This window comes from Fusarium odoratissimum (assembly GCF_000260195.1).
Source record: "Fusarium odoratissimum NRRL 54006 unplaced genomic scaffold supercont1.12, whole genome shotgun sequence".
Classification (NCBI taxonomy): Eukaryota; Fungi; Ascomycota; class Sordariomycetes; order Hypocreales; family Nectriaceae; genus Fusarium; species Fusarium odoratissimum.
Genome location: NW_022158698.1, coordinates 679,734 through 706,961, shown reverse-complemented (window position 1 = coordinate 706,961; position 27,228 = coordinate 679,734). Strand labels below are relative to the sequence as shown.

Here is a 27,228-nt window from a genome sequence, read left to right as displayed (position 1 = left end):
CCGGCAGCGCTTTCTACCGGAGCACAGTTTTTCCGTGAATAGGCAGGGACCACACCGCCACCGCCAGTCTCTGACCACGAAAATACCTCCCAAAGAAACCTACCTCCACTCTCACTCCAATCAAGGACCCTTCATCATCATCTCGCCTTTCTGCCATTATCCGCCCGGCATCATCTTTTTTCTCCCCAACCTGTTTGTGAAACTAACCATTCGTACCGCTAGCATTTCGACGCCATGATGCCAACCTGGCCAGCGCAGCAAGCGCCGAGCGTAACTCAGCAAACCGTACCGACATCCTACGCCTACCCAACGAGTAAGTCATCTCCCGGACTGCCCGCAAACGACATCCCCTTTTCTCGACCGACAGCCCTGACACGAAATGCAGATCCAGCCTTCATTCCCGTAGCCGTTCGTCAAGGATTCAGTCAGTACGCAGCCCCAGCTGCTCCTTATGCCGGCTACGTGCCTCCACAGCCCCCGGTGCAACATCAAATGTCTCCCGCTTCTCCCGTGAATGGTGTAACCCCGACACCTGAGCAAGCCAAGTCCAAAGTGGACTGGCCCGAATCTGTTCGGAGCTATGTTCAAAGATCTTTCCTCCCCCAAAATGACGAACCCACCGTGTCTCGCGCGGAAATCGAGGCTAAGCTTAAGAGCACCATCGGTACCGCAAAAGAAAACGGCACGTTATACACACTCGATTGGGACAACATGCCCCTCCCACAGGCCCTAGTCAAAGCCGAACGTGATGCGGATATCAAGCAGAGTTTCCATGTTCCCATCAACTCCAAGAAGAGGAAATCTACCGATTTTGCCAGTAATGACAACTCCCAGCCCCCGTGGCGTACTAACTCGCGTTCTTCACTTGAGGACCGTATTTCCTATCCTTCCCCCGAAAAGCGTGCTTCCATGGACGAGCCCCTCCCGAAATCAAGTAAGTTCCAGAAGGAAGTCAACAAGCGCAAGCGACGGTTCGAGAACGAATACAAGTCGCTCAGATCGCCCAGTCCGCCTCCACCTTCATCTGGACCTATTATTGGCACATGCGAGATACTCGAGAAGAAGTATCTTCGCCTTACCGCCCCTCCAGTTCCGTCCAAGGTTCGACCTGAGCACATTTTGCGTCAGACTCTAGAACTTCTGAAGAAGAAGTGGAAGCGGGAAAGCAACTATTCGTACATTTGTGATCAGTTCAAGTCTATGAGGCAAGATCTGACTGTGCAACATATCAAGAACGACTTTACTGTTTCCGTTTATGAAATTCATGCCCGAATTGCCTTGGAGAAGGGGGATATTGGTGAGTATAATCAGTGCCAGACCCAGCTGCGGTCATTGTATGGCATGGGCCTAAAAGGCAACCCCATTGAATTCAAGGCGTATCGCATTCTTTATTTCATCCACACGGCCAACCGAACTGGATTGAACGACACTTTGGCAGATCTAACCACAGCAGAGAAAGGGGAGAAGCCGATTAAGCATGCTTTAGAAGTGCGATCATCATTGGCGTTGGGCAACTATCATAAGTTCTTCCAGCTTTACCTTGACACCCCTAACATGGGTGCATACTTGATGGACATGTTTGTTGTTCGAGAACGGCTTGCTGCGTTGTGCAATATTTGCAAAGCGTAAGTTCCGTCCATCCTCGTTGTTTTACTTGAACATGGTTTGCTAACTATCATACAGATACAAGCCGGACGTGAAACTTCGTTTCATCACTGAGGAACTCGGTTTCGAGTCTGATGCTGATGCAGCCCAGTTCATCATCGATCACCAAGGCCGACATCTGTTGGAAGATCGAACAGACTACATCGCGTTTTTGACCGGGAAAGCCGGTCCCCTATTCGAGGGCGCGCGCAGCACGGCGTTCCAAAAGGTTGATATCAAGGGCCAGATCTAAACCTTTACTGCTTCTTTCTCGGGTTCTTTCCTTTTTTCCTTTTTGCGTTGCGACTTCCATCGACGTCTCACGGCTTGAGACTTGACCGTCGTTATGTTTATCGACGAGACATGATGATACTTTCACACTTGTGATGCGTTTTCATTCATGTAGACAACTCGGCGTTTTATACCCCCATTTCTGCTTAGGTGGCAACGAAATGTCTTCTATTCTACTACGCACCACCTGAGGCTAGGCCTATGCATAAGTCTCTTATGCTGCTTTGCCTCGGACTTTGATCAATTAACCGTAGCCTCGATACCAGCTTCCATTCTATCGACCGAGGCGACACTTTTGCTGTACGACAAATCACAAAATTGGATGTTGGGTGGGAACTTAGACACAGTGGGCTTGATGGGAAGATTCAGACAGGAACTCAAAGTCATCTCGATCCTGGTACTGTTGGGGTCGGTAATTGGCCTGTGGAGTGTTGGGCAGTCATGTAATCGCCCGCTTTATCATTGCACAGTGAATGCATACTGGCCTCAATAGGAACCAGGATGAGATCGATGGATAGAGTCCCGGCGTTTCAGGGAGTTGTGGGTTGGTAATTCTTAACAAGTAGCAATTGATCGTATTCCAGTTTTTTTCTGCTTGAATGAATAAACGAAAAACCAATGCTCTGTTTTTATATCGTGTTGAAATGGAAGTGTCGAAGTTGAGCTGTTCTGCTTGTAGAATAGCTGTGAGATTGGGTAAGGTATATAAGACAAATATCTACTGGCCCGACTGGGAATGTCTGGCTGGACTCGGGGCGCAGTTGGCAACTGTTTCATGAGGCCCACTATGTGTGGGCCACACTGATCGATTGTTCGAATCCCAGGCATAACTACCACTTGTGGCGTCGTCCGGACGTCAACTATCGTGTTAAAATCACTGTGTTTAACTCCTACTGTTGAAACCCTGCATTGTCTGTGACAATCACCTAGGCCATCCCTTTGGGTTGAGAGCCGAACGCCTGTTGCAAGGCGTAAAACCGCAAATCAATGTGTTAAGGCCTTTGGTAGTGCCTTTAAAGTACTGTGGAGAAAAGAACGCCCTGTGTTGCCCATGTATGAGACTCTGGCTAGACGTTCCCCCTTTTTTGGACTTTTTATTCAATACTTGAGTTGTCTTTTCTCTTGCTGTAAAAAGCCTGTATGTATGTTTTTACCCTCTTGTTTCTTTCTTTTTTATTCCATGGACCCATCCCGAAGACTGATAGTCGATGAACAAGTGTGAGTGTCTGTCGCATTCACTTGAGGCCAAATGACTGCCACACGACATCACCATGGTGGTTTGGATGCCAATAACGGAAAAGACCTTCTGTGCTCCGAGACTCGGCAACAATGACAAACCCCTGCTGAAAGAGTAACACTGGCCTAGAGAGAAAATTTGACATGGAAGCAGGGAGTCCCAAAGTGTCGGGATAGACAGGATCTAATGATGTCTTGGCTCAAGGGAGGGAATCTTGCTTCCTTCTTACACAAAGTGTTTTCCAAGACATGTACTTAGATCCATATCTACATACATTTTGCTAAGGACGAAGAGCTTCCATTCAAAACAGTTACGGCTGATCTTCACGAGTCATATTTCCCAGGTGATGCACAGAAACCGTCGTTTTTGAAGCGAACGGGAGATTGACACACGAGATTAGACCCAGGGCAACGGTATCCGCAGACGAGACAGCGGCGCCATGATCCATCGTGGGTTTTTTTTTTTGGCGGGGGACGCTTCCGGTGGATTATCAGCTAAAAGTGAGCAGGGGAGGGGTCAGTTGGGATTGGATCATGGAATGAATTCAATGGAATGAGAATGACTTGAAGACTGAAGATCAACATGTCGCGTGAAGAGACAGTTTAGAGACACACGATGGTTGTATGTATATTCACTTGCACGTTGATACAATGGTTCAGGTATGATTTCATCAAATCAGCCATTAATAACAAAAGCCTATAGACTGGAACGTAACATATCGCTGACTGGCATTTAGACAACTAACAAAGAGCATCATCCGGCCATGCTTTAACATTCTGGAAATGTGTGCGCGCGGCAGTTGTTTGCATAAACACAAGACAATGGGCTACCAACATCCGGCGTCAGGTGGAAGTGTCTTTATGCGAAGTGAGGTAAATGTATGCTGTGTGGTGGTTCTTTGTCTTGGATAGAGGCTGGCATTAATGTTAAGATGTGGTATTATGCCGAATCTTGACCAGGGATATCTGAAAGTCAATGTCAGAGAAAGATGGATGAGATGCTGCACTAACATGGCATGCATAAACTGGCTCTCGCTCTCTCAAATCATTTCATCTCGATTTCTAGAATTGAGGTCGCAGTCCTAGTCTTTGATGCAATGCGATCGCTGCGTGGCCCCCCTGTTTGTTCCATCCATGGATGGACTGGACGGACTGTGTGTGATGCATCCCTGCCACGCGACGATTTCCCCGTTTCCACGAGTCACTTACTGACTGTAAGTTGCTGTAAGACGCCTGTAACTCACTGCGGAAATTTCCCTTGTATTAGCGTCACCAACGACGTGATGTGCCAACGCCAGAGCTAACGTCCGTGTCTGTGTCTGTGTCTGTGTCTGTGTCTGTGTGTATCGGGCATCACGAACAAGAGAGGGGACTTTTCAGTTGGTAAACCCACCCCTGATCCCTGACTAATTTATCATTTGTCCGCACACCCATGCCCATGACCGTGGCCCGGGGATGAGCGAAGAGGAATGAGACGAGACAGGGTTGAGCGGTTGGCCCGAGTCAACCGGCCAAGTCGATGCCTTCTTTGCTGATTATGAGGGGTAGAGTAGGATAGGGATTGGCCGTGTAAGCGTTTGCCCGTGGCTGTTTGCAGGTGGTGAAAGTTATTTTGAGCGTGGAGGATGTGTTTGTGTGGCAGATCTCATGCACAATTTTACCCACTGAGAAACCTGTCGTGTGCAGTTTGTGGTGCCTAGTAAGCGCTGGACTGAAAGTTGACGCCGTTGAAAGGGATTGGATGCTTTGATTATCAAGTTGAGGGCTTCGAGATGAGCTTGGCAGCTTCTAATGGCTTTAGAGGGAAAGAGGTTACAGCTAAAGAAGAATAGCTCAGCTTAGGATTCACTTAGTTCAAACATGTCAGCTTCCACAGGTGATGCTCTAACTGTAGTAGCTGGTACATAGCTGAAGCTCAGTCAAAGCTTGAAGCCATTGATTGGGATATGAGTGTTGACTATTGATCACTGACCACCAACCAGAGCCATTCATGGAGTCTTCTGTTATTGAGGGAATATGTGATTTATCCTTTCGCATTTCGTTCATATTTTCTCCCTTCTCTCGACTTCATCTCCATTTTATGACATCTCTTGGTCAAATTCATCCACTAAACCACTTACAAGACGTCGCTGGCAGGCGCCAAGTTGTCAGAGGCGACCCCTCCATCACCCCACCTTGAGAGCCCAAGGTAATTAATTTCACCCTCCATCTTCTCGCTGAGGAGCGCAGCCTTAGCCATTTTACCTTTATCGTCGAAACTCAAAGGCGCCCACAGCTCGCGTCAGTATCGCGTTAAAGGGAACCCAAGGCGAAGTCCCTCTAGTCTTGGTGATTATCGTACGCGTCGAGGGTCACAGATCCACGGACGTTGGATTTCCGAGTATCTGATCAGTCACAGTTATATGGCTGCACCAACCAAAGTCATCAGGTCATCAAGAAGCAAAAGAGGCAAAGCAAAGCAAGCAAGCAAACACCAAATTGTCCCTTTTTATTTCCAGCCGCCAAATGCTATTTTTCTCCATCTCATCAACCTTTCCCAGAAACTTACACAAATCGCTTCCACAACGTTCGATCCACTCGAGGGAACATCGTCCAGCCCACTCTCAGGCTACTTCGCCCCCTGGCGTGTATTCTGTACTCACATTCGCGCTCGTTCGTTCGTTCGTTCGCTCGCTCGCAGCCCAATCTTTGTGTGTGTGCAACCGCAGGCATTCGCTGTAAGGTACCCTACCTTTACCTTGGAGGGTCCAGGTCCCTCCCTCCCCTCCACTTCAACGGTGCTGCTGCAACCGCTACAACTTTGTGTCTGTCCGTCCTGCACCTCGCTGCCTTGCCCGTGCCAGGTCTAGCGGTTATAGAGGTACTGCCACTGTAGCGTACCTTGCCTTGCCTGGCCTTAAACCAAACATCGGATTGGATCGAAATAAGGTAGCCCAGCCCGCCGCTGTGTCCCGCCGGGTCGTGTCGTCTTCCCTCGTCTCGTACTTTTAGTACCTTGCTCAGGTCGTCTCGTCTTGCGATCCTTTTCCTACAACCTCCACCTTCGAGCGATTCACAACTTCCCAACTTGCAACTGCCCAGGAGGCATTCAGTTACACAAAAATGAAGGTTCGTCATCGCTCCTTTCCCTTCCGTCGCTCATGCCTCTTCATGCAGCTGCCTGCCATCTCATATCTCTATTGTATCATGCCGTGCTTTGCCTCCAACTTCTCGTGCCTCACAAGGCGTTATTCCCATCTTCTCAGCTACCTGAGCCAAACCCCCTCCCCCGCCGCATTCAACTCGTCTTCGCTCATTATTTGCGCCGGCTTCGCTGGCTGTCCAAGAAATACTCGAGTCAAAAGCTAACAGTAATGCGCTTCGTGCAGGCTCTTCGACGTTCGATCAAAGGTGACAAGGACAAAGGATCCGTCGCTCCCAAATCGGCTGTCGCCATTGTTCCTCCAAAGAAGGTTGGTGGCCTCCCACTCCCAAGCCAATCTCAAGCCTCAAATCCTATTCAATTATGGTCTGCCACATTAGGCACCGCCATGGTTCCACGACAAACTTGACTTCAATCACTGAGCCCAGACGCTGATGCCCAATCTAATTTGCAGGTCATTCGAGCTCTTTACGATTACGAGGCACGATCGAGCCAAGAACTGAGCTTTTCGAGAGGCGACTTTTTCCACGTTATCGGCCGCGAAAACGACCAAGATTGGTACGAAGCATGTAATCCAGCTCTCCCTGACGCCCGGGGTCTCGTCCCTGTCACCTTCTTCCAAGCGCTTGGCCGAACCGAGAGAGATAGCGCACAGTCCGACGGTGGCCAACTTCCCACTCCGACAAAGAACCCCGACCACGATTCTGGATATAGCGAATCTCCAGCAATGCAAACTGCGCCAGCCGTCATGTCACCCACTACAGCCGTGCCCCAGCAAGGCCACCAGCGTAATTCGAAGTCGGTTGGAAAGTCAGGCGCCATGGTCTACGGAATTGTCATGTACGACTTTGCTGCGGAGAGAGCAGACGAGTTGGAGGCCAAAGCTGGCGAGGCTATTATCGTCATCGCACAGTCGAACCCCGAGTGGTTCGTGGCCAAGCCCATCGGTCGATTGGGTGGCCCAGGACTCATCCCCGTTTCCTTTGTCGAGATTCGTGATATGGCAAGCGATAAGGCAATTGCAAACCCGGGTGACGCCATAAAGCGTGCTGGTGTTCCAAAGGTGGAAGAATGGAAGAAGATGGCCGCGGAATACAAGAACAGCAGCATCACACTGGGCAAGTTTGAGGGAGGCGGTCCTCAACAACCTGGGCAGGGTATCGAGCAAGGCATGGAACGAATGAGCATTCAGCAACAGCAGCATTCTCGACAACCTTCTCAGAATGGAGCGCAGCCCGGATACGCATCTCAACCTCGAACGTCCCAACAACCTCAGCAAAATCATGTACAGAAACCGGCCTCACAACTCAACGCACCGCTACAAGCACGCATACCACGATACTGCTTTGCAGAGGATAAGTACTGGTTCGTGATCGAAGCATTGCTAGAAGACGGACGACAATGGGAGCTGTCTCGCTATTACGAGGACTTTTACGATTTCCAGATCGCTCTTCTGACCGAATTCCCAGCTGAGGCTGGTAACACAGGGACACAGAAGCGTACACTGCCCTACATGCCTGGACCAGTCAACTATGTCACAGATGCAATCACCGAAGGACGCCTCCATAACTTGGACGCGTACGTGAAGAACATGCTGAACCAGCCCCATTACATCTCGAGGTGCAACCTGGTGAGACAGTTCTTTGCACCCCGCGAAGGAGATTACGAGATCGATCCGAACGACAACGAAGAGGAGTACCGCCTATCACAAGCATCACAGCTGTCATCGGCCGAGTCCCCAGCTGGCGGATCACAGAGCAATTTGAACGGCAGTGCATATGGTCTCTCAGCTGCACCAGCGCATCAGATGGGCCCAGGTTCCCCTGACATCCAAAGACAACCATCTTCTTTGTCACAACCCTCACAAACCTCTCTCGGTAACGGTATGCAACCCCAGGCTCAACCGGCATCAGCAATGAAGATCAAGATGTATTTCAACGGAGATCTCATTGCCATCCGAGTACCAACAGACATCTCATTCCAAGCACTTTATGAAAAGATTTGTGATCGTCTGAAGGTGCCGGCGGGTCAGGAGGTCCAACTGTTTTACAAGGACGAGCCCACTGGAGATAAGCCAAGTATGCTTAGTGACAACGACTTGGACTATGCTCTGCAGCGGAACGAGAAGCTTCTGCTCTATGTGGAGGCCGTGTGAACTGCCCTGCCCACTCGAGATGACGACTGCGGCGTTTCAGCTTGATTGTAACGCTGCATGGACGGATCTAAGTTGACAGCCAAACCGAAAAGTCCACCAAAGAGCGTTGGGTGTGCACTGACATCGTATATTCTCGTTCCCGAACCCTTGCCGTATAGTACAGTACAGACTCTGGCCCTACACTTTGAAAACGTGCGTTCTTCTCTTCCTTGATGGATCTACAATTTCTCATGAGTCCCCAACGGACGACACGCATACTTTCAACACTTTTTTCTTTTTCTTTGTCCCCTTTTTTTCTTGTCCATTTTATTCTACGCGGATTTTATGACGACACGTCGGTGAGGAACTTGATGCTTCTTTGATACCATTTTATTAGCTGGATGACGCATAAGTTTCATGACCAGTGTACCTGACGCTCGTTGTCTCTTCTTTGGGCATTTCTCATGCCCCCCTATTTGCTCCTCTTTTGAAAACTTTCTTCTTCACATGTGTATTCAGGCGGGTATATGGCCTTTTGAATGCTATTTTGATATCACACGACTGAGCTTAGTGCTTTTCTTCCCTTTACTTTTTATCTTCTTCTGTACTTCCTCACTGAAAGTGACAGGGCCTGGAGGTGGCATTCGGCATAGGGGTCGATAGTTGGTGGACGTGGTATGCGTTACAGTATAGGGGGAGGGAATGGCTGGGGAGGTTCAGTTAGGTGGTTCCAGTAAGCCGCATTTAGAAGCCTATAGGTTACAAATAGCGGACGTTGCTGGGGTCGCGAAAAGCTTGCACTGCAAGGATCTTGAGGATCAGAGGAGGCAAGATACATATATCTTGATCTTGGTGGTGGAGGTGGAAAGCAAAGATGAGCGCGCATGAGCGTGATGAATGAAAGCGACAATTGTGTTATTTTGTGTAAGCGATGCATGTGAATATCAATGTCAATGGTGTTTGTCTGTAGTTAACAATTTGCATTCCTCTCACTTGAAGGTGAAGGTCGAGGAGGTTAAATCAGTCTCTCATTTAATCAAGTTGGCCGTATCAGTCTTGACTCCTCCCTTCGTTACCTAGTATCCTGTCTAACGTGTTCTAGAAGTCTATTATGAGTGATGGATCGTCATCGTATGCTCTTTTGTATTCCCCCATCCGTAGAAAAACCATGAGATGTAACATTAACCCCCAATGCCGTGGATCTTTACAAGATCAAACAAGTAAATGCAACCATAGTCACGTAGCCTCGTAACTGTAAACGCCGGAAATCAGAAGAATCTGCAGAGAAAACCTTCTCTTGCAGTGTGAGATGATACGTTGGACCGAGCTCGTCTACTCCAGCTTGGTCATGAGGTTCTTGCGAACTTTCATGTTGACAACACCACCGACTCCAAAAGCAGGAACAATTCGACATATTCTCGCGACGGAGCTGATGAACCAGTTGCGCCGCACAAGGTCTAATCGATCACGCATCGTCACGACAGCTCCTCCAGGTCCAGTCGCTTGACGATTGTATAAGTCTAGACCGAACAAATGCATAGGCGTAGAAATGAACTGAACCATAGCAGGGGCCATGAACTGCGCTGCATAAAGTCCAGAGGCTCTCTTCTTCATCTCTGCGGAAAACCGCTTATCCAAATACGGCCCCAGCAAAGGGGGCACATTGAACGACGCAAAGATAGTCAAGCAATCGCGCAGCGCAAAAAGAGTGTATGAAGCGAGAGGGACAGGTCTAGGCACAACACCAGGCGGTCCAAACATACGCACAAAGACTTGATCCTTGTAGATACAGACTCCGATGTTTGCGGCGCTGGACGCAGCGAATTTTGTTGTTCCGGCTGTGACGCTCGAGGCGGGCTTGTTGTTGACGGTCGAGAACGAGGTGTCGACGGCGTTGGCGGTGAGATATGTTCCGCCGTAGAGGCAGAAGATGAGCGCTGTTGGCTTGGAGAAGAGTATTGTGTGTGGGCGGGTGAAGAGGGTTCGGAGGGAGGATTTTACAGAGTTTGCGAGGGTGTTTGCGCCGGATGCGTTCTCCATGATGGAGCTGTCATGATGTCAGTTTTTTTTTGGAGTTTGGAGTTTGGAGTTTGGAGTTTGGCGATGTCGGCGTGTCTCAGAAACATGGCATATGAATGGCGGTGATAGTCCAAGGGGCATGGTAATTTACTGACCGGTCGATAATGGCAATGATGGGCGCTACCATGGAAGCAGCGCTCGCAGCGGATAGAAAGTCAGTGCCGAGTCGTGATGTCAAGTTCTTGGTATTCCATGTATTTTTGGTGGTGATCTGCTCGGGCGTAGTTGTCCCGGCGAGAACCAACGCCGGCGCATCAGAGTCTTTCATGATGATCCAAGATCTGGTCTCTTTTTCTCGTTTCTCACGTGGTAATATCAGACCGTAACTCGCTCAGAAACACAGGAAAATACAATATCAAGTCTAGTAAGAAGAATGAGATGACGGAACGGGTATGACGAAAAGAAAACAGGTTCCTGGGGGAATAAAAGGGAACTAGAAAAAAACCACTAGATAAGTTATTGGGAGGTTGTAGACCCCGAAGCAACCCTTTCAGTGGATAAACGTTGAAACTGCATGAACTAGCGGTAGCGGTAGCTAATTCCCATGCGCTGGTTGGGCGCGGTGTGAGCTTTGCTTTGGGGGTTTTAGTTAGCTGAAGCGAAGCTCTTCTGACTGACTGAGTCTGGGGGGCGCCGATCTCGGCGGGGGCTTCGGAGCCGTTGCCGAGTTTATAAGGGACTCAGATGTCAGCGGCTTGTCGCGGATACCAACGATTGATACCGAGAACTGATAGATATTGTATGATTATAAGGAATTTGAGATTGGCAAGAGTAGTTTATGAGATGTGTTCATATTGCGTGGTTACTATTTGAGGATTGTGTAACAGCCAACAAGACTCACGCTCAAGCCCACGTTGAACAACAAGATCAAAGCTCTTCCATTACGCATTGAACACCAAAAGTCACATACGAGAACCATGTTCAAAAACACATTCTTGACATTTTTACCGCCAAATGATCAAAGCCGTCTCAAACTAGACCCTTCCTCCCCCGCAATGCTCTCCATTCTCCATGACTTACACGCCATCTTCTCCACGCCGACGTTTGCCGCTCACCGGGAGCTCTACCTAGGTATTCCTCGCCCAATCTCGTTGCATATCGGGGTCTTATCTTTGTCAAATTCGAAGACTCTGCAGGTGACCCCAGTGAACTGATTCAGCCCATATGCAGGCACCGCACTACAGGGTGATCACCGTTTGCCAGCTCCTCCAACGGCATGGACCGGCTTTAACTTATACTTGACGAATACAATACAAGCTTCTTCGAGGGCACCAGGTTGTGGGGTTGTTGCCGACTCGTATCCTATCCCATTCTTAAACGACCTGATCCACAGGCACAGCAGATGTCCAGAGCCGCTTCTCTCCGTCTCCCCACTGCTACTCCCAACATCATGCCAATTCTTCTGGAACGCTTCGCTGCCGGCCCCTCTGTTGGAATACCCACTCTTGACCTCGACCGATGAGACCCGATCAGAGAAGGAACCAAATCTAGATATTCCAATGTTCCAAAGCTGTCAAGGACCGGCCCGATCACCAAAAGCCCGTAGCTAGGCGGGAGTGGCACCTGTACTTGAGCTTCCACTGTCGTTTCCACTTGCTTGCTTCTCCTGGATAGCCATGATAGCTGCAGTGAGTTGATCGATCTTCCGGTTTAGCTCGGTGAGCTGCACCTCCATGGCTGTTGGCGCATCCACGTCATCCTCGCGCACCTCGATACTCTGACCATTCGCTCGTCCTCTAGGAGAAAGCGTCTGGCGACCGACATTGGACGCAGATCGCTTCTGAGCAATTGCGTGCCTGCCGTTGCGTCGAGAAGAGCGCGATGGACCCTTGAACCCAGCAAATTCATCTTCTACGGCTCCTGGCTTGCGATACATCTCGTACAGCTTGATGATGCCAACAATGGGCCAATGAGTCGCCTTGAGGAGCATGATACGCCCAGCACGGAACTTCTCATCGGCCGTAAAGAATAGACGCCAAGGTCGGAAGAGTACCAAGGCCAGCAGATTGAAAGGAGGGAAGAAATGGGTGAGTCGGTTACTAGTCGACGCTTCCAAGACGTAGACGCTGTACACATACAGGTACTCCTCCTTAGCGTGGGTGATAACCCGCGAGAAGCTGTTGGACAGCATACCTGTCAGGGAGCCCATCAACAGGAAGCTGGAGAGTGTAATGAAGATGATCATCAGAGGAGGTCCAAAGAAGGGATCGATCTGATTCATTATCTCGAATCCGATGGGCGCCGAGCCGTAAAATATCTTTGTCAAGATCCAGGCCATGGACTTGAATGCAAAGACATTACGACCCACGAGCGAAAATGTGGTCAGGAAACCACAATACACGACAACAACAAGTACCATGTATTTGAAGAAGTCCTTGCCCATCTCCTTCAAGCATGGAATAAGTGTGCCCCAGGCAGGGCTGAGACTGAGAATCGAGAAGATACGAGGAATCATGAAGAGTGCCTCAAGTGCCAGGATATCAAATGCAAGGTCGTTCAGATCGGGTTTGTTCTGAACAATGCCAATAATACCTAATTGTGTCAGCATATCACTTTGTCGAAAGGACCATATTTCTTACGCAGAATTGCAAAGGTAAACCCGATGGCGATCATGATCATGTCGAATAGGTTCCATATGTCGGTGGCATAAAAGATAGAACCTGCATCAAGCCACTCGCTGAGCTCATCGTAGAAGAAAGCCGCGATCCATAAGAAAAGTATCACTTCAGGGATTGTAATACGTGACTCGTCTCGCACAATGAGTACAGCGTAGTACAGGGCGAGGAAAATGCAGAAGAACAGCACCTCCCAGCTCTTGAGATACTTGGGAACGCGCAGGCGAGAAAAGGGGTCTGCAGTCCTCGGGTTATAGAACCGGACCTTCTTTGTAGAGTGCACAGACAGGCTATCCCAAAAGACTATGTCACCACTCCAAATAGCAGTGATAATCTTTTGAACAATGTGCTGGCTGAGGAAGCGTTTGGCATCGGCAATGGCAGCAATCTCGAGAGCATTCAGGTTCTTAAATGATGAAGTAGGATCACCCTCGTTATCACCGTCCTCATCATCCGATGTCATAGTCAAGCGGGAGAGAGAACTTAGAAGTTGGTTACGCTTCATGCTGCTCCCGGCAGGGCCTGGTCCACGTCGGCGGTTGTCAATGGAGCGAAGGTGAGAGAGCAGAGGGGCGTTTTCGCCAGCTTCCTCGTCGCCCGTGTGACCATTACCAGCCACTTGAGCCTGAGCTTCATTTTCATCATCTAGATCGTGGATCTCGTAAAGGCAGTAATTAACTGCCTCGCGTTCAGAAAGCCTAGTCAGGAATCGCCAAGCAACGATTTCACATGCATCTGCTCGAGATTCTCCCAGAGTGCGGTGTTCTGACGAAGATGCATAATGCCATTTGAGAGCTCTATAGAGATTGGATCAGTCAGCAAAGGTTCATCAGCATTGAACAAGGTGTTCCGAATCATCGTTGCACCGCATATCCCGTCAGATTGAGGATGGGCTGAGCAGATATGTGATTGGCTCCCCTGACAGCATGTCATCTGCAGGCACAGATACCACAAAAGGGTGACGATGCAGCAACTGAGAGTGATGTTGATAGAGAACAAATCGCCGCAAATTGTTTTCGGATTAACACATACAGAAGAGCATTGACAATTGCCGGGTTGGTGCAGGTTGCAGCGAGGTGATCCACCAAGATGCGTAGAGGAGCCCCCGCAGCTGTGGTTCTCAGCTGTTCAAACGTGCTCGGCAGTTCAATGACATCGACAAAGTACCTATAGAGCATCAGTGGGTGTCAATTGATACGAAGTCATGGTTACTCACAGTGAGAGCTTCTTGACGACATCTCTGAAGTTATCGTGAGTGCCAATGTCGGGAAGATCGCGTTCGTATTCGTCCAAATGGCGGATGGAGACAGGACTTCCCTCGCGAGGGGCAGGAAGCTTCTTGGATTTGACCTTGATAGGCATGATGAGGATCTAATTCAGATAAAATATGATCAATCAACGGAGCATATCCCCTGTAAAACCGGTAGGTTTCTTGGAGATGTCAGGAGCTGTCTCTCGGCCACGAGGTGGTCTTGCAGTCGAGCAGAAAGGTTATTCCGTCTCCTTCCTCTGTTTTGACTTTACCACGATGGTACGTGAGGGAGAGGAGATGCGGAGATGGAGTGAGTTGAGAAGGAGGGGATGGATCTGGGGAAAGAAGCGCTCAAGCGGTCAACCAATTGCGGGCCTGTGCACCCTTAAGACGAGTCAAGTTGCGCTGTAGATCGGCTCCCGACCACCAAGAAATGGATAGAAATGGAACTGATGGTATCACGAGAATAAGTGGGAGGCGGGAAAAGGTGACTTTTTGGGGGTTTCAGGAGAAGGTCATCGCTGCCGAAATTAAACCGTCACTGCATCACGGCCATAGGCACAGAAAGTGTGCAGTCTTTTTTAATCAACTACTGTCCTCCGAGCTTAGCGCGCACTGATGATCCTCTACTCCGAATAGGCATCTTTCCTGGTGATAGCTGCAAAAAAGAGCTCCAACCAGAGGCTGGTGACAGTCTCAAGGGTTCATGGCAGAGTGGAGAGGAAGGGTCCCTGGACGAAGCTTGGCACCACTAAGAGATGCTTGTCAGTCTTTAGCAACTGGGGATTGGACGATCTAGACTCGAGAAATCAAGATTTCGGGGTTCAAGGTCAGGTTTAATGATATAAGGAATCTGGAAAGTCGGAATGGCCTCATATAATAATAATACAGTAGGTCAGCAAAAGTCCTAATACATTTTAATATTACCCTAACCACCTTGATTAAATATAGCTACTTTACTTTATAATTAACTAGGTAATATTTATTTAATTTTAATAAAATATATATAAATCTATAGAGAGTTAAAAGGAGATTCTAGGAGTATAAGTTAATACTTAGTATAATAACTATTTATATTATAATACTTATTTAGTTAATCTAGGATTAATTTAATTATATTTTTAACTATATTATCTTTAATCTTAGACTATAGCTCCTTTATAACTACTATTAGCCTCTTAATAGCTTTAATTAACTTTAGATAAGTTATAATTTTAGGATATTATTTGCAAATCTAGGCTTTAAGGACTTTTTATAGATTTTTAATAAGATTAAGATTAGGGCTATATAAAGGCCAGTTTACTAAAGATACCCTATATCTCCTTACCTAAGGGCATAGCTAATCTTAAACTTTTTAATAAGTAAAGGTATAAGTATTATTATATTAAAAAGTCTCTCCTTCCTTAATAAGGTCAGGAAGATAGGACTAAAGATAGGATAAAATACGCTGGCCTATTATGCCCCCCCTCTTAGAGTCAGGGTTATTAGGCAAAGGGATAACCTAGGATGGTTTATTATAGTTAATTATACTAAAGAATATCTATAAGTATCTTAAGGGTTATCTATAAGGTTATATTTTATTTTTATAAAGTCTCTTACCTTATAGTATTATTAGAATATACTTTTATAAAAGGAAGGTCTAAATATATAAATCTATAAAATAACTACTTAATATAATTACTATCTATATAATTAATTATAACCTTATTAGAAAACTACTAATTATATTAAAAAGACTTATTTTTATAATAATATTTATTATAAAATTCTTTTTTTAATTAAGTATATTCTTTACTAAGAAATAGGTATTAAAATATAAGCCTATATTATATACCCTTATTAAGAAGCTAATAACTAATTATTCTTCTTAAGTAATATAATTATACCTAATTAATAATTTCTTAGTATAAAATAAAAAGGTAATTTCTAATAAGTATTTTAATATAAGTTTTATCCTAATTAGATAAGACCTAAGGCCTCCTAAACTACTATTTATCTTTAGCTAACTCTTATTATTAACTATATTAAATAATCCTATAGATTATATACTAAGTTAACCCCTTCTTATCTGTAATTTCTTATACCTAAACTCCTAAATTATATATTATTATAAACCTTATTCTTATATAAGGAGAATAATATATATTTCGCCTTAATCTAGGCATTTTATTCTATTAAAATAATACAACGAAGTTATTGCGCTGTTATTATTGTTTTATAAAAAGCAGGGGTAGACCCGAAATATGTCGGGACTTTTGCCTAGGACTGTAGCATGTGAATTATTAACTGCAAAATACAGCAATTGGTGTCAAATGTATGCTGTGAAGCGATTTGATTATATTGAAATATGGCCCCTGTAGACACTAGTGCGGTAAAGTCTGTTGAAGATCGCAGATAAAATGATCTGTTGGGAGTCACCATCGTCTAAGCTTGGGATAGGCTATCCTAAGACCTTGAAGCTTGTGATGGGTCTTATGATGACTTGAGGATATATTATGATGAGCTTGGCGTTTACCTAAAGGATTATCTCGAGTGCTGAGTTTGACACGACGACGGATCTGTCAGTGCCTATTCCTAAGACAATTTGGCATCTTAATCCCCGACAGAAAGTAGTATTGGTATGATATCGATGCCACATACAGCAGCCGGGACATCTTCAGATTGCTTGCTTAGCTGGAACGCAATCCTGTTTCGTCCTTGATGTCGTTCAGCAATTGAGCTGTTGTTCAGCAGAGGCTGAGCTGAGGAACGCGTCAACCAGCATCAGAAGTGCGTGCATGGTGACGACTACAACAAAAAACAAACGAACGAGCTAATGAAATATCAACCATGGGAATGAAGTCGTATATCGAAGAATCAAGTCAAGTAAGCAACGGACTATCTTTAAGAATCCCATCAACCAACTCCCCCCCCCCACATCAGCTTCTCAATAGACGAACCAGCCAATAACGACACATCTTAAAAATAAGCTGAGCCTTGAAGGAAGATGAAGCTTCCCAAAGCCACGCCGCCATTTGAATACCAAGGTGGAACTCATCTTCAGCTTGAGCAAATCTGACTGGTCCAGTCGTCAATTACAGATTTGACAGTCTCTTTGAAACGTGGGAATGCAGAATGTGCTTGAGACTCACAGCCTCGAAATGGTCGCATCTCGTTGGCTGAGCAGCCGTTAGCTTTGGCGAGCCAGCGCGTCCCCGCCAGAGAGACCCCTGTAGCGGATCAAATCTGACATGGAGGGCTTCTAGGGCTGGATCTGAGCCTCAGACATGAAGTGAAGCTCGCCAAATGGAGTATTTGCGCCAAAACGATGTGATGGAGTTGTATATAAGGAAGAGATGCGAATGGCCAAAATGTTGTTTATCGGACAAGCTCATTAGTTCAATAGCCACCTTCACCTCTAGACTCACCTTCAAATTCCTTCTCTACTGGACCTGACTTACACGACTTACACCATGTCTACCACAACTTTTACTTCAACAGCCACAACGACTTCTTCAGCAACGGCGACTTGCACAACTGCTGTACCCGGGAAATACGGCCGTGTTCCTGTCGATGCGTGCAACGCCAACTATTTCTTTGATCCCAGTTTTGCTGCCAATCTTGCTTTCTGTGTGCTCTTTGGTATGACGACCATGGTCCATCTCATACAAGCAATTCTTTTCAAGAAGGTGAGTGCATCAAACAACCCTGAGAACCCTGATTTCTAACAATTTGCAGAAATTTTGCTGGGTAGCCATTATGGGTGCAGCTTGGGAAACTATAGGATTTGCTTTCAAGACCCTAGGAAGCAGGAATCAGCAGAACATGACATACCTCATCTGGGGCCAACTGTTCTTCCTTCTTGCTCCTCTCTGTAAGTACTTGAAGTATAAGGTCACCCCTTGGGACCAAAGGCTAACTGACTCAGGGATCAATGCTTTCGTCTACATGGCCGTCGCACGTATGGTATACTTCCGCATGCCTGATCGGAAACTCCTGGGTATCAAGGCCATCCGCATGACACTCCTCTTCGTCTGGCTCGATATCATTCTTTTCCTGGTCCAGGGAGCCGGTGGAAGCATGCTCTCGAATAACGATGACATGAATGTTATTCGCATTGGACAGAAGCTTTACATGGCTGGTGTTGGTCTGCAGCTTGCTGTCATTGTGATCTTCATTGGTATCACTGCTTTCTTCTACTTCAAGCTTCGACAACTCGAGGGCCGAAGTATGGGACGCATGAAGTGGCTCATCTTGACCATGCTTGCTGTTCTGATTCTCATTGTGGTAAGTACTTTGTCTTTCTTGATTCGAATTATCCAGCTGACAACTTCAAGATCCGAATCGTGTATCGTCTGATCGAATTTGGTCCTGGTGTCAATGAGCACAACCAACTCTTGATTCATGAAGAGTATCCACTGGGTCTCGATGCAACTCCGATCTTGATCGCCCTCGTATTGCTCAACATCATGCATCCTGGTTTCGTTCTTCGGGGACCCGATAGCGAATTCCCCAAGCTCTCTCGCAAGGAGAAGAAGGCGCTCAAGCAACAGAAGAAGATGGAGAAGAAGCAGGCTAAAGAGGCCAAGAAAGCTCGCAAGGCGGGTGCCCAGGAACTGAAGAATTTGTCTTATGAGGGACAGTCTAACAGTAGTAATGAGCTCGTTTAGGAAGATATGAGTATATTTGTGCGCATTGTGGTGCTATTGATTGCATCATGGTTAGTCGTGTTGGTTTTGTTTGAAAAGGATTATGTACGCTCGTGGCACAGAATGGCTTGGATCTTGAGGAGTTATGGCATGGTTTAGAATCTTGTCTTTCGTGTAATGTACGGGTAGGAAATGTGCTGGCAGTAATAGAGTGGAGGAATAAATGATCTTCTATGCATATCCTTTTGTACCCTGGCCACAATCATGCTAGATATGCATCTCGATACGAGTTCATAGTGCAGGATTCGTATGAGATCTGCGGTGAAGATGTGTAGCATCCCGATTTAGAAGCAAAAATTGATGGTGAAACACCGCCACATTTACCAAACGATGATGTGTGTCAGCTGATGCACTGACGGTCAATTTGGGCGGCTAGAACAGTTGTGGCAGGTGAGTTCAATTTGAGATATAACAGAGCAATTGAGACATAATATAAAATATTGGCGTTGGTGGATGGTAATATTGAAAAGGGAACAAAAACGTGTTGGACTCTTGGACAAGAAGGGATGTGGTTGCAAACAAAAGAAGAGACACTAGCGATCACTAATGCACAAAGATCGACGAAAATTGAGGGCGTGAGATGAGACATTCTTTAGAAGCCGCATGCCAACGTGGCAGACATGGCCCCTCTAGGCCCCTTCTGAGGGTGTGCAACTGTCCAAGTGTCGGAGGAGGCTCTAGGTTCTGAGGATGAGATTGGTTGCTGGAATCCTTCCAAGCATTCCAAACACCGACAAATTGTTTCCGGTTGCTATGTAGTTACTCTATGTCGTCAGTTGTTTACTCAAATTATCATCCCGACTTCTTATTCCTTTTCAATTTCTTTTTTATCCAACGTAATTGAACAAATCCGTCAAACTTGCTTCTTCAAAACCTTCCTTGGTTTTCCAACGACCGCCCCAGCCTCCCCCGAAGCCCACACCAGCCTCTCATAAAACGGCCTGTTCCTCATCCCTGATTGGATCCCGAGTTGCCGTGGGATACAGGGTTGCAGTATCGGAAGACGCCCCCCGGCTGCCAGCACTTTAAACGTCTCTGTTCTGGTTCCTGGTTCGCTCGTCGACGGGCTATAACTTACAGATCCTGGAGTCTTATCTGACGAGAAAATCGTAATCGAGAGGAATCAGAAAGTCTTGGTCAGAGGTGGCTTGACTGCCCGTGAAATAGAGTGGCAGGGTTGCGAGGAAGCCCACACGCGACTCAGGCAGAGAGGATACATAGAAGCAGCAACACCGTCTCGATTTCGAAACGTTCAGGGTCTTCCCTAGTTCATATTCTCTATTTTCAACAGTTTGGAGACTGTACTTTACGCCGGCCAGCCACTTTTTAACTGTACAATTCACTCCACTTGGCTCAAAGTCAGGCCAAGTCTTGGATAAGTTGACGAGGCACAGACTGAGTGTCACAGGCCCCCCCTTCTACTCAAGGGCTTTTGGTTTCTTCCTCCTTTGATCTTTTCTAACCCCTTTGTTACATCATTAGTTTGGTTACTCATCGTATCATTTTTGCATCCTTTGTACTTTTTGCCCGTGCGCTGAGTTTCCTCTCTTCCGTTCAAAGGGTGTCCTCTTTCTAGAGTCTCTCTCTTCTCTTAATATCTACGACTTCACCAAAAGAAAACCCGCCCACAATCTTAATTACACTACAGATTTAACCGATCGACTATACCATGTTTGCTTGAGATTAGATTCACGAGATCGCAAATCATGACCCCGGCCCTTCTAATGGCGCGTCTACCGCCGTTTCTCGTCATCTCTGGCGTTCTCAATCTCGCTACCGGCCACGTTCTGCCACAACCGACAAAGACGGTTGACTTTTATGAACTCAATGTTCTGCCGTATCCTCTCGCCGCGACGCCTGCGCCCGACGACTCATTATTGCTGCGAAGGCAATTCAACACTGTTTGTGGTTACCTAGGGGGGGATCCTGGACTACCAGCAACTTGTTCTGCAGGATCGCATTGTGTGGTAGATGTCGATCATGGCGCTGTGGGCTGTTGTCCCGATGGCGGATCTTGTACATCGGGTGTATTCACAGGCTGTGTGGATGCAGAGAGTGGACCACAAACAGAGGTGAATCCATATGTGTTCACCTGCAGAGGGAGCGATTCGTGCTACAGAAATAGCTATGAAGGCGGCTTCTTTCAATTTGGATGTGGTTCAACATCTGGTTTGGCGACAAAAGTTGTGGCTACAGCTTCAGGAAAGAGTGCGATTGACCTCACAAGCATAAATGTTCCTCTTACACAGCCAGTGAGTTCACTATCTGAACCCACAACACTAGGAACAAGGAGAAGGACAACAACGACGGATACTTCCGCCACAAAATCATCAGCGACAAGGAGCGCATCTACAAAATCTACTGAAACCTCCTCAGGTTCAACAACAGAGTCAACAGCTTCAACAACAAATTCAGAAACTTCCTCAACAGAGTCGGAAACCTCAACAGCGTCGGAGACCGAATCCGACACCACCACAGAAACCACAGCTTCAGAGACAGCAGACCCATCGTCCACGGAATCTGGCGACTCTGATGCCCCTGACACCGACGGCAATGACAATGGCTCCAAGAATACGGGCGCCATCATCGGCGGTACCATCAGCGGCGTAGCAGCGCTCGCAGCTCTCATAGTTCTCGGCATTTGGCTCTGGAAGCGCAAGAAGGGAAATACGCGCCAGGGGCCAGGCGTGAAACACCAGGTGCAGCACATCGGGTAAGCGTCCCTATGAAAGACCTCTTTTTATACTTTTCGCGCAAAAAGCTAACAAATGAATTTTTTCTAGTCCGCCGTTAGACAATAATCATAATTTTGCTCCGGTGCCCCTTATGCATGAGACCGACAAAATGGCACCGCCCCCACCAGTTCCAGTGAGGAACCAGCAGCGCACTATGAACTCGGCTGCTGGCCATGATGAGCCGTATTCCGAACCATGGGATCCTTCCTCTAATTATGGTTATGGTAATTCAGCGGGTGCTGTGGGTGGATCTTCGCACATGGAGCATGATGAGGTGCCTTTGACGCGTGACGACGACTTCGACCATAGTTATAACTCTGGCTTGGGACGAATCAGCGAGGAACAGCCACGACCTGGAACAGCGATCAGTACACCTGGCCAAATGAGCCAAGTATATCCTGGACCCCGCGGCGGCGGTGGAGGGCCGTTGTGGCAGCAGAATCGTGGGCCTGGGTGGTTCTAATTGTATATGAATCTGATGAAAAGGGGAGACGGCACATAGACAGGTGGCGGATGGCACCACGGCTCGAGAATTGCTTTGGCGTTTGCTTTTGGGTTAGCATATGGAGTTGATATCCGGAGTTGCATTACTATAAAGGAGGAGTTGTAATGAGCGGTTCCCAACAGTGCTGGAATAGATGAGCTTGAGCTTGGATTAATCATGAGATATGATGGCCACACGGTCATAGGTATGGGTTTTTGGTAGATAGCTATGATAAAGAAACTAAGCAGTATTGACTAAAAAGTCTTTTTATTCATCTTCGTTTATCATTCCATTATTTTATGTTTCTTTATATCAAATGGGAATCAAAGTAAGACGCTGAACGGAAGCCAATACTTACTCGTCTTGAACCTGTGCTTAACAGTGGATTCCTCTAAGTGTCATCTAACCAATTTGCATGATCATGGTTCAGCCTACCTACCATGTTTCAAATCAGGTCAACCTCCTATAGTCCAGATCTTGACACTAGACTCGTCAAACACTGTCTTCGTTCCCGATGAGTCTCTAAAGCCCCATCCTCCCGAGCACGTTGCGACTACAGAGCCGCTTGAATGTAGAGCAGTGCTTCCTACCGGCGCATCATGGGGCTTCCATGTCCATGATGGATCTACAACGCCAGCTTGAGAGCCAACGCCTTCCCACACCGCAACACCACCATCTTGTGTCCCTGCCCAGACCTCGAAGGATGGGAACTCAGCATAGGGATCACCAGCAAAGACATCCACCGTCATCTTCTGTTGTGTGGGTGCACATCGACCTCGAAGAGTGCAGAGGAGTTCGCCTGTTCCGCGGACGTCATACACAATCAGACCAGAAGCATGTCGCTCGTTGAGGATTAGGTAACGACCGCATGGACTCCAGCGGACTTGAACAATTCCCTGGCCTCCTATTCCTCCGTCTATGTCTTCAGAGCGAGGGAGAGACCAATTTGCAATAACCTTGTCTGAGCGGTGCACATCATACAATCCCATCCACCGTGTCCATGTCCCTGCAGCAATAATAGAGCTCCCGTTACCATCCACAGGCGAGGAAGCGAGAGCAGCGACAGTGCCCTTCATACCAACTCCATTTCCCTTCCGTATATGACGTCTAGAAGGGATGGTGGGTATAGTAAGTATCGGGCCATCTGATCCTGGTCGAGTCATGTCAAAGTAATCAAGCCGGTTCGTTGAGCCGACGAGGAAATGCGTCCCGGGTGCATCCCAGAGGATAGACGATGGCGTGATATACTCTTCTGTTTCAAAACGTATTAATTTATACGAAGCAAGTGGGGCAGAACGCGACGCGAGGCCATCATCATCTGGAGGGAAGAGATGGTAGAGCTGAATAGGGTGATCGCGACATCCTACAAGAACGGTCTGTGAGGATGGCTCAGCTAAAGAGTAGAAGGGCGCTGGGATGATCGTTTGAGAAGGCTCAGGGAGCGATATTGAGGATTGACACTCGAGATGTCGCGGGCGTGAGGCTGATGGGTCGAGGAGATCTTCAGGGAGGACAAAGGTGGATATTGAATTGATGGCAGACGATACGATGAGTGATGTTCCATCGGCAGTCCATTGTGCAGATGTGTAGTAATTTTGTTTGGTGGTGGAAAGGTTCTGGTTGTTTATGTCATTATCAGGCTGAATGATTTGATTTTCAGCGATGAGGTTTAATGATGGTGCTTTCTGCTGCCGGTCACGGTCCCTGTCCTGGTCCTGCAGATCATTCGGCTGTAACTCTGAATGTGAGGGCGCTGATTCAATTGCCGATTCAGGACCATCCGTGTTCATGGTGTAAGTTGAGTTGAAAGTTGCGAGATGGTGATGGACGAGAAAATGAGGTACATGAGTGGATACCTCGCTTTGTTTGACTGTCACTTACACGCTTATCATGATCCTAGCCAATCTCTAATCTCGAGATATGTAATATTCAAGGGTCTTTTTCAGTTAGACAATTCAAGGGTCCTGTGACATTCTTTCTATTGAAACAGATTCTGAAGGACCTCTCACTGTAGATCAAACAACTGAGGCCATCGTCGACTGTCTCATATATCCTCATAGTAACGTCATATGGATTGGCGCCAAGCCCCCGGTAGACAAAGGACCTCCTCAGCGGCCTCCGACAAATCCAATGGCCGTACGTTGGTTCTCTTCTGCAGGGTCCAGCGGGTGACGACACAAAAAGGGCAGCTCGAGATCGCCGTTTTCCGTCTTGGCAGTTATTGTGAAGAGTTGAAAGAGGCGCTGACTACAGGTATATTTCAGGAGACATAACGCTGTGTCTCAGTTTCCAGGTCACTGTAATTTTAGTCTTTCAGCCCAGCCCAGGCCAGGTCAGGTACTGCCGAAGAAAAGAAACGCGTGAGGTGTGAATATCAAGCGGAAGTGTATTTCCTCTGAACAGTTACAGTGGGAGATGGATCACCACTTGGAATCTTGGATGTTGCACCCCTGGTAAGGTACTGTTGGAAGAATTCAGGGCAGGTGCTCGAATGTTTCCTTTTAGAGCCACCCGCTTTTCCTTTAGCTTTTAGGTAAGGAAGACAGGAAGGAACAGTCTCATATTCAGCTTGAGGTGGTCGTCATTTGATTACATTAATTAATTCTCCGACTTCCTTCCTCCCTCTCTTTTCTTTTTATCCTTTCTCCATCTCACCCCAATCCATAAGAAACTTCTTCCTTTGACTTCAACATACCAAGGATAACCCGTATCGTGAAACTTTCTCTTCTCTTCTGTCTCACCAATCATGATCTCCTAGTTCAGCTGGCCAAAAAGGGCAATTCATATCCTCGTATCGTCGACTATCGGTCAGTACCGACTCGCTCGGTATTCCGCTCCAGCTCCAGCTGCGCTACGCTCTCTTGAGCCTCTTCTACAACGCTGCCCCTCCCCGCGAAACACAAACAGCCTCACCCAGAAAAGACACCGACTAAAATAACCCATCATACGTCACTCCCCAGCAACGCAGGGCGCCCGACCTTCTATCATTTCTCTCCACACGAGCCCGTGCCCAAAAACCAGTCCAAAGCTAAGCTGGGCAAACCTCTTTGACGAGAGACGACTGGACCCTGGCGTTCCTTCGTCTGATCTCGTGATTACTTGTGATCATTTTCTCTTTTGTGCCTGCCAGGCTTCTCGTGAGCCTCTCTCTCTCGCGACACCTGCTGGGACGACTCCTCCATCATCCTCTCCCGAAGCTGCGCGGCCGTGTTATTATACCTTCACGCACTTCATCTGATATCCGCCATGGACGTTTTTGCCCCAAAAGACGACCAATGCGATCGGCTTAAGACGCCCTCGTATCTTGAGCTTGTCGTTTCTATGTATGGCTGCGCAACCCCTCTCTAAATTTGACGGCGAGTGATCTTGTTATTAACCTTGATGTTGTAGCGTCCTCTTACTCGGCATTCTCGTGTCTTACCTCCCTCAGCATTATCGCATTATCTCCCGAGGCACCTCCGAAGGCATCTCACCTTACTTTGTATTGCTTGGAACCACTTCCGCTACTGCCGGTTTCGCCAATATCCTTACTGTCCCACCGTCTCGTGCTGCCATAGGATGCTGCAAAGAGCTCGGTAGATTTGAGTGCGCCGCCGGTCTGCTCGGCGTTGCCCAGCTAGGCGCTCAATGGGTTTGCTTCAGCCTCATGTTAGCCTCCACACCCAGCTCGATTTGTTTTCTCCATTAACATTTGAACAGTCTTGTCCTTTTCCTCATCTTCTTCAGATATAGAGAAGCCAATGTTCCACCAGAGGATCTTCGTGGCGATGCACCTAGATGGCAGACCGCTGTCATGGTTGGACTGCTCTGTGTCCTTCACGGCCTCATTGTGGTTATCCTGACGGGTGTCTTTTTCATTGCTCTGCCCGATCATCTCGTTTTTTGGGCCAACTTCCTGGGAATCATGGCCACAGTTCTGGCCGCTATCCAATACGTGCCTCAGATCTGGATGACATACCATTTGAAACATGTTGGCAGTCTGAGCATCCCAATGATGTGCATCCAGACGCCCGGTGGCTTCTTATTCGCAGGAAGCCTTTTTGCCCGTCTGGGCTGGGAAGGATGGAGCACATGGTTCATTTACTTGATCACTGCATCTATGCAGGGATCAGTCCTCTTCATGGGCGTTTATTACGAATACATGGCGCGGCAGCATGGCGGTCATGCCAACGGCCACATCGACAGCGCACCACACTCACCTGTGCAATACTCGAGCGCGCCCCGAAGGCCCCCGCCAGGCAGCAGGACCTATTCTGAGGGCTGGGAGCGCGGTCTCCCAGGACCTTTCACCGGTCACCCGGAGAGATACGCGGAAACGGAGGAGGACCTGCACGATATCCAAGAGAGAGAAGAGCGTGCTATCGAGCGGGAGAGCCAACCGTTGTTAAAGCCCGGCGGTATTGGCAACCCTCACAGGACATACGACGCCACCGCCGAACACTGAGGAATTCACCTCTCTTACCTTACCTTAGACAACAAGACGAGTTCAGGGTCAACAGCGTGCATGTGATATACCATAATTATTTGAGGTATTTTATTGGTATTTAGTGATTACCTAGGATTGCATACTTTTTAGAAATGTACATTTTCTCCTTCTTCTCAGCCGAGACGTCCGAGTTTGACTCATTGAAGATATTACGCCGCAAGGTATGTGTGGGGGCCTTGATGACTCGAAGTCAGCCCGTCCAAGGTTGAGAGGATGCTTGTCGACAGCATTCCTTGTCTCCCTACGCGAGATAAAGAGTAATATCAAATCCCGAGCCAGCTGGTTAGGATGAAATCATGGTACTTCAAGTCAATGTTGAGATATTGCGTTCTACCAATGAAGCCTTGAGTAGCGGTCATTCTCAGCATCATCAGCTTCTCATTACAGAATCGAAGAAGCCTGGTGCCTGGGCCCTATCATGGCCCTAAATGCCCCCCCGCTT

General features: G+C 47.7%; 8 protein-coding genes across 12 annotated transcripts; 5 read left to right on the top strand and 3 right to left on the bottom strand.

Moving 5' to 3' along the window:
* The first annotated feature begins 61 nt into the window (after positions 1–61).
* FOIG_08210 (uncharacterized protein) lies at positions 62–2,592 on the top strand. The gene is made up of 3 exons (XM_031208156.1): positions 62–313; positions 386–1,625; positions 1,684–2,592. Exons 1-3 carry the CDS (start codon positions 235–237, stop codon positions 1,895–1,897), a joined length of 1,533 nt encoding a protein of 510 aa, XP_031062290.1. The 5' UTR covers positions 62–234; the 3' UTR covers positions 1,898–2,592.
* Positions 2,593–5,380: 2,788 nt separating this feature from the next.
* Positions 5,381–10,965, top strand: FOIG_08209 (bud emergence protein 1). 4 transcript variants are annotated; one of them, XM_031208154.1, is made up of 3 exons: positions 5,381–6,279; positions 6,540–6,623; positions 6,768–10,965. In XM_031208154.1, exons 1-3 carry the CDS (start codon positions 6,274–6,276, stop codon positions 8,466–8,468), a joined length of 1,791 nt encoding a protein of 596 aa, XP_031062288.1. In that variant the 5' UTR covers positions 5,381–6,273; the 3' UTR covers positions 8,469–10,965. The 4 variants fall into 4 exon arrangements, with proteins under 4 accessions (XP_031062288.1, XP_031062287.1, XP_031062289.1 ...); XM_031208153.1 differs by having other exon boundaries at positions 5,422–6,279; positions 6,328–6,623; XM_031208155.1 differs by having other exon boundaries at positions 5,422–6,279; positions 6,540–10,965.
* Positions 9,352–11,088, bottom strand: FOIG_08208 (uncharacterized protein). Its single transcript, XM_031208151.1, has 2 exons — positions 10,622–11,088; positions 9,352–10,494 (listed from the first exon to the last, which is right to left on the bottom strand). Exons 1-2 carry the CDS (start codon positions 10,792–10,794, stop codon positions 9,780–9,782), a joined length of 888 nt encoding a protein of 295 aa, XP_031062285.1. The 5' UTR covers positions 10,795–11,088; the 3' UTR covers positions 9,352–9,779.
* A 189-nt stretch (positions 11,089–11,277) lies between these two features.
* FOIG_08207 (uncharacterized protein) lies at positions 11,278–14,923 on the bottom strand. Of its 2 annotated transcripts, XM_031208149.1 has the most exons (4): positions 14,358–14,923; positions 14,174–14,308; positions 13,106–13,938; positions 11,278–13,058 (listed from the first exon to the last, which is right to left on the bottom strand). In XM_031208149.1, the coding sequence occupies exons 1-4, from the start codon at positions 14,501–14,503 to the stop codon at positions 12,073–12,075; spliced, it is 2,100 nt and encodes a 699-aa protein (XP_031062283.1). In that variant the 5' UTR covers positions 14,504–14,923; the 3' UTR covers positions 11,278–12,072. The 2 variants fall into 2 exon arrangements, with proteins under 2 accessions (XP_031062283.1, XP_031062284.1); XM_031208150.1 differs by having other exon boundaries at positions 13,106–14,308.
* Positions 14,924–17,845: 2,922 nt separating this feature from the next.
* On the top strand, positions 17,846–19,092 carry FOIG_08206 (uncharacterized protein; the record flags this gene model as incomplete). Its single annotated transcript, XM_031208148.1, has 4 exons — positions 17,846–18,061; positions 18,111–18,246; positions 18,301–18,659; positions 18,710–19,092. 4 exons carry the CDS (start codon positions 17,846–17,848, stop codon positions 19,040–19,042), a joined length of 1,044 nt encoding a protein of 347 aa, XP_031062282.1. The 3' UTR covers positions 19,043–19,092.
* Positions 19,093–19,888: 796 nt separating this feature from the next.
* Positions 19,889–24,311, top strand: FOIG_08205 (uncharacterized protein). The gene is made up of 2 exons (XM_031208147.1): positions 19,889–21,794; positions 21,865–24,311. Exons 1-2 carry the CDS (start codon positions 20,788–20,790, stop codon positions 22,277–22,279), a joined length of 1,422 nt encoding a protein of 473 aa, XP_031062281.1. The 5' UTR covers positions 19,889–20,787; the 3' UTR covers positions 22,280–24,311.
* FOIG_08204 (uncharacterized protein) lies at positions 22,532–24,641 on the bottom strand. Its single transcript, XM_031208146.1, has one exon. It carries the CDS (start codon positions 24,088–24,090, stop codon positions 22,756–22,758), a length of 1,335 nt encoding a protein of 444 aa, XP_031062280.1. The 5' UTR covers positions 24,091–24,641; the 3' UTR covers positions 22,532–22,755.
* A 216-nt stretch (positions 24,642–24,857) lies between these two features.
* Positions 24,858–27,223, top strand: FOIG_08203 (uncharacterized protein). Its single transcript, XM_031208145.1, has 3 exons — positions 24,858–25,623; positions 25,691–25,948; positions 26,000–27,223. Exons 1-3 carry the CDS (start codon positions 25,547–25,549, stop codon positions 26,742–26,744), a joined length of 1,080 nt encoding a protein of 359 aa, XP_031062279.1. The 5' UTR covers positions 24,858–25,546; the 3' UTR covers positions 26,745–27,223.
* Positions 27,224–27,228: the final 5 nt, after the last annotated feature.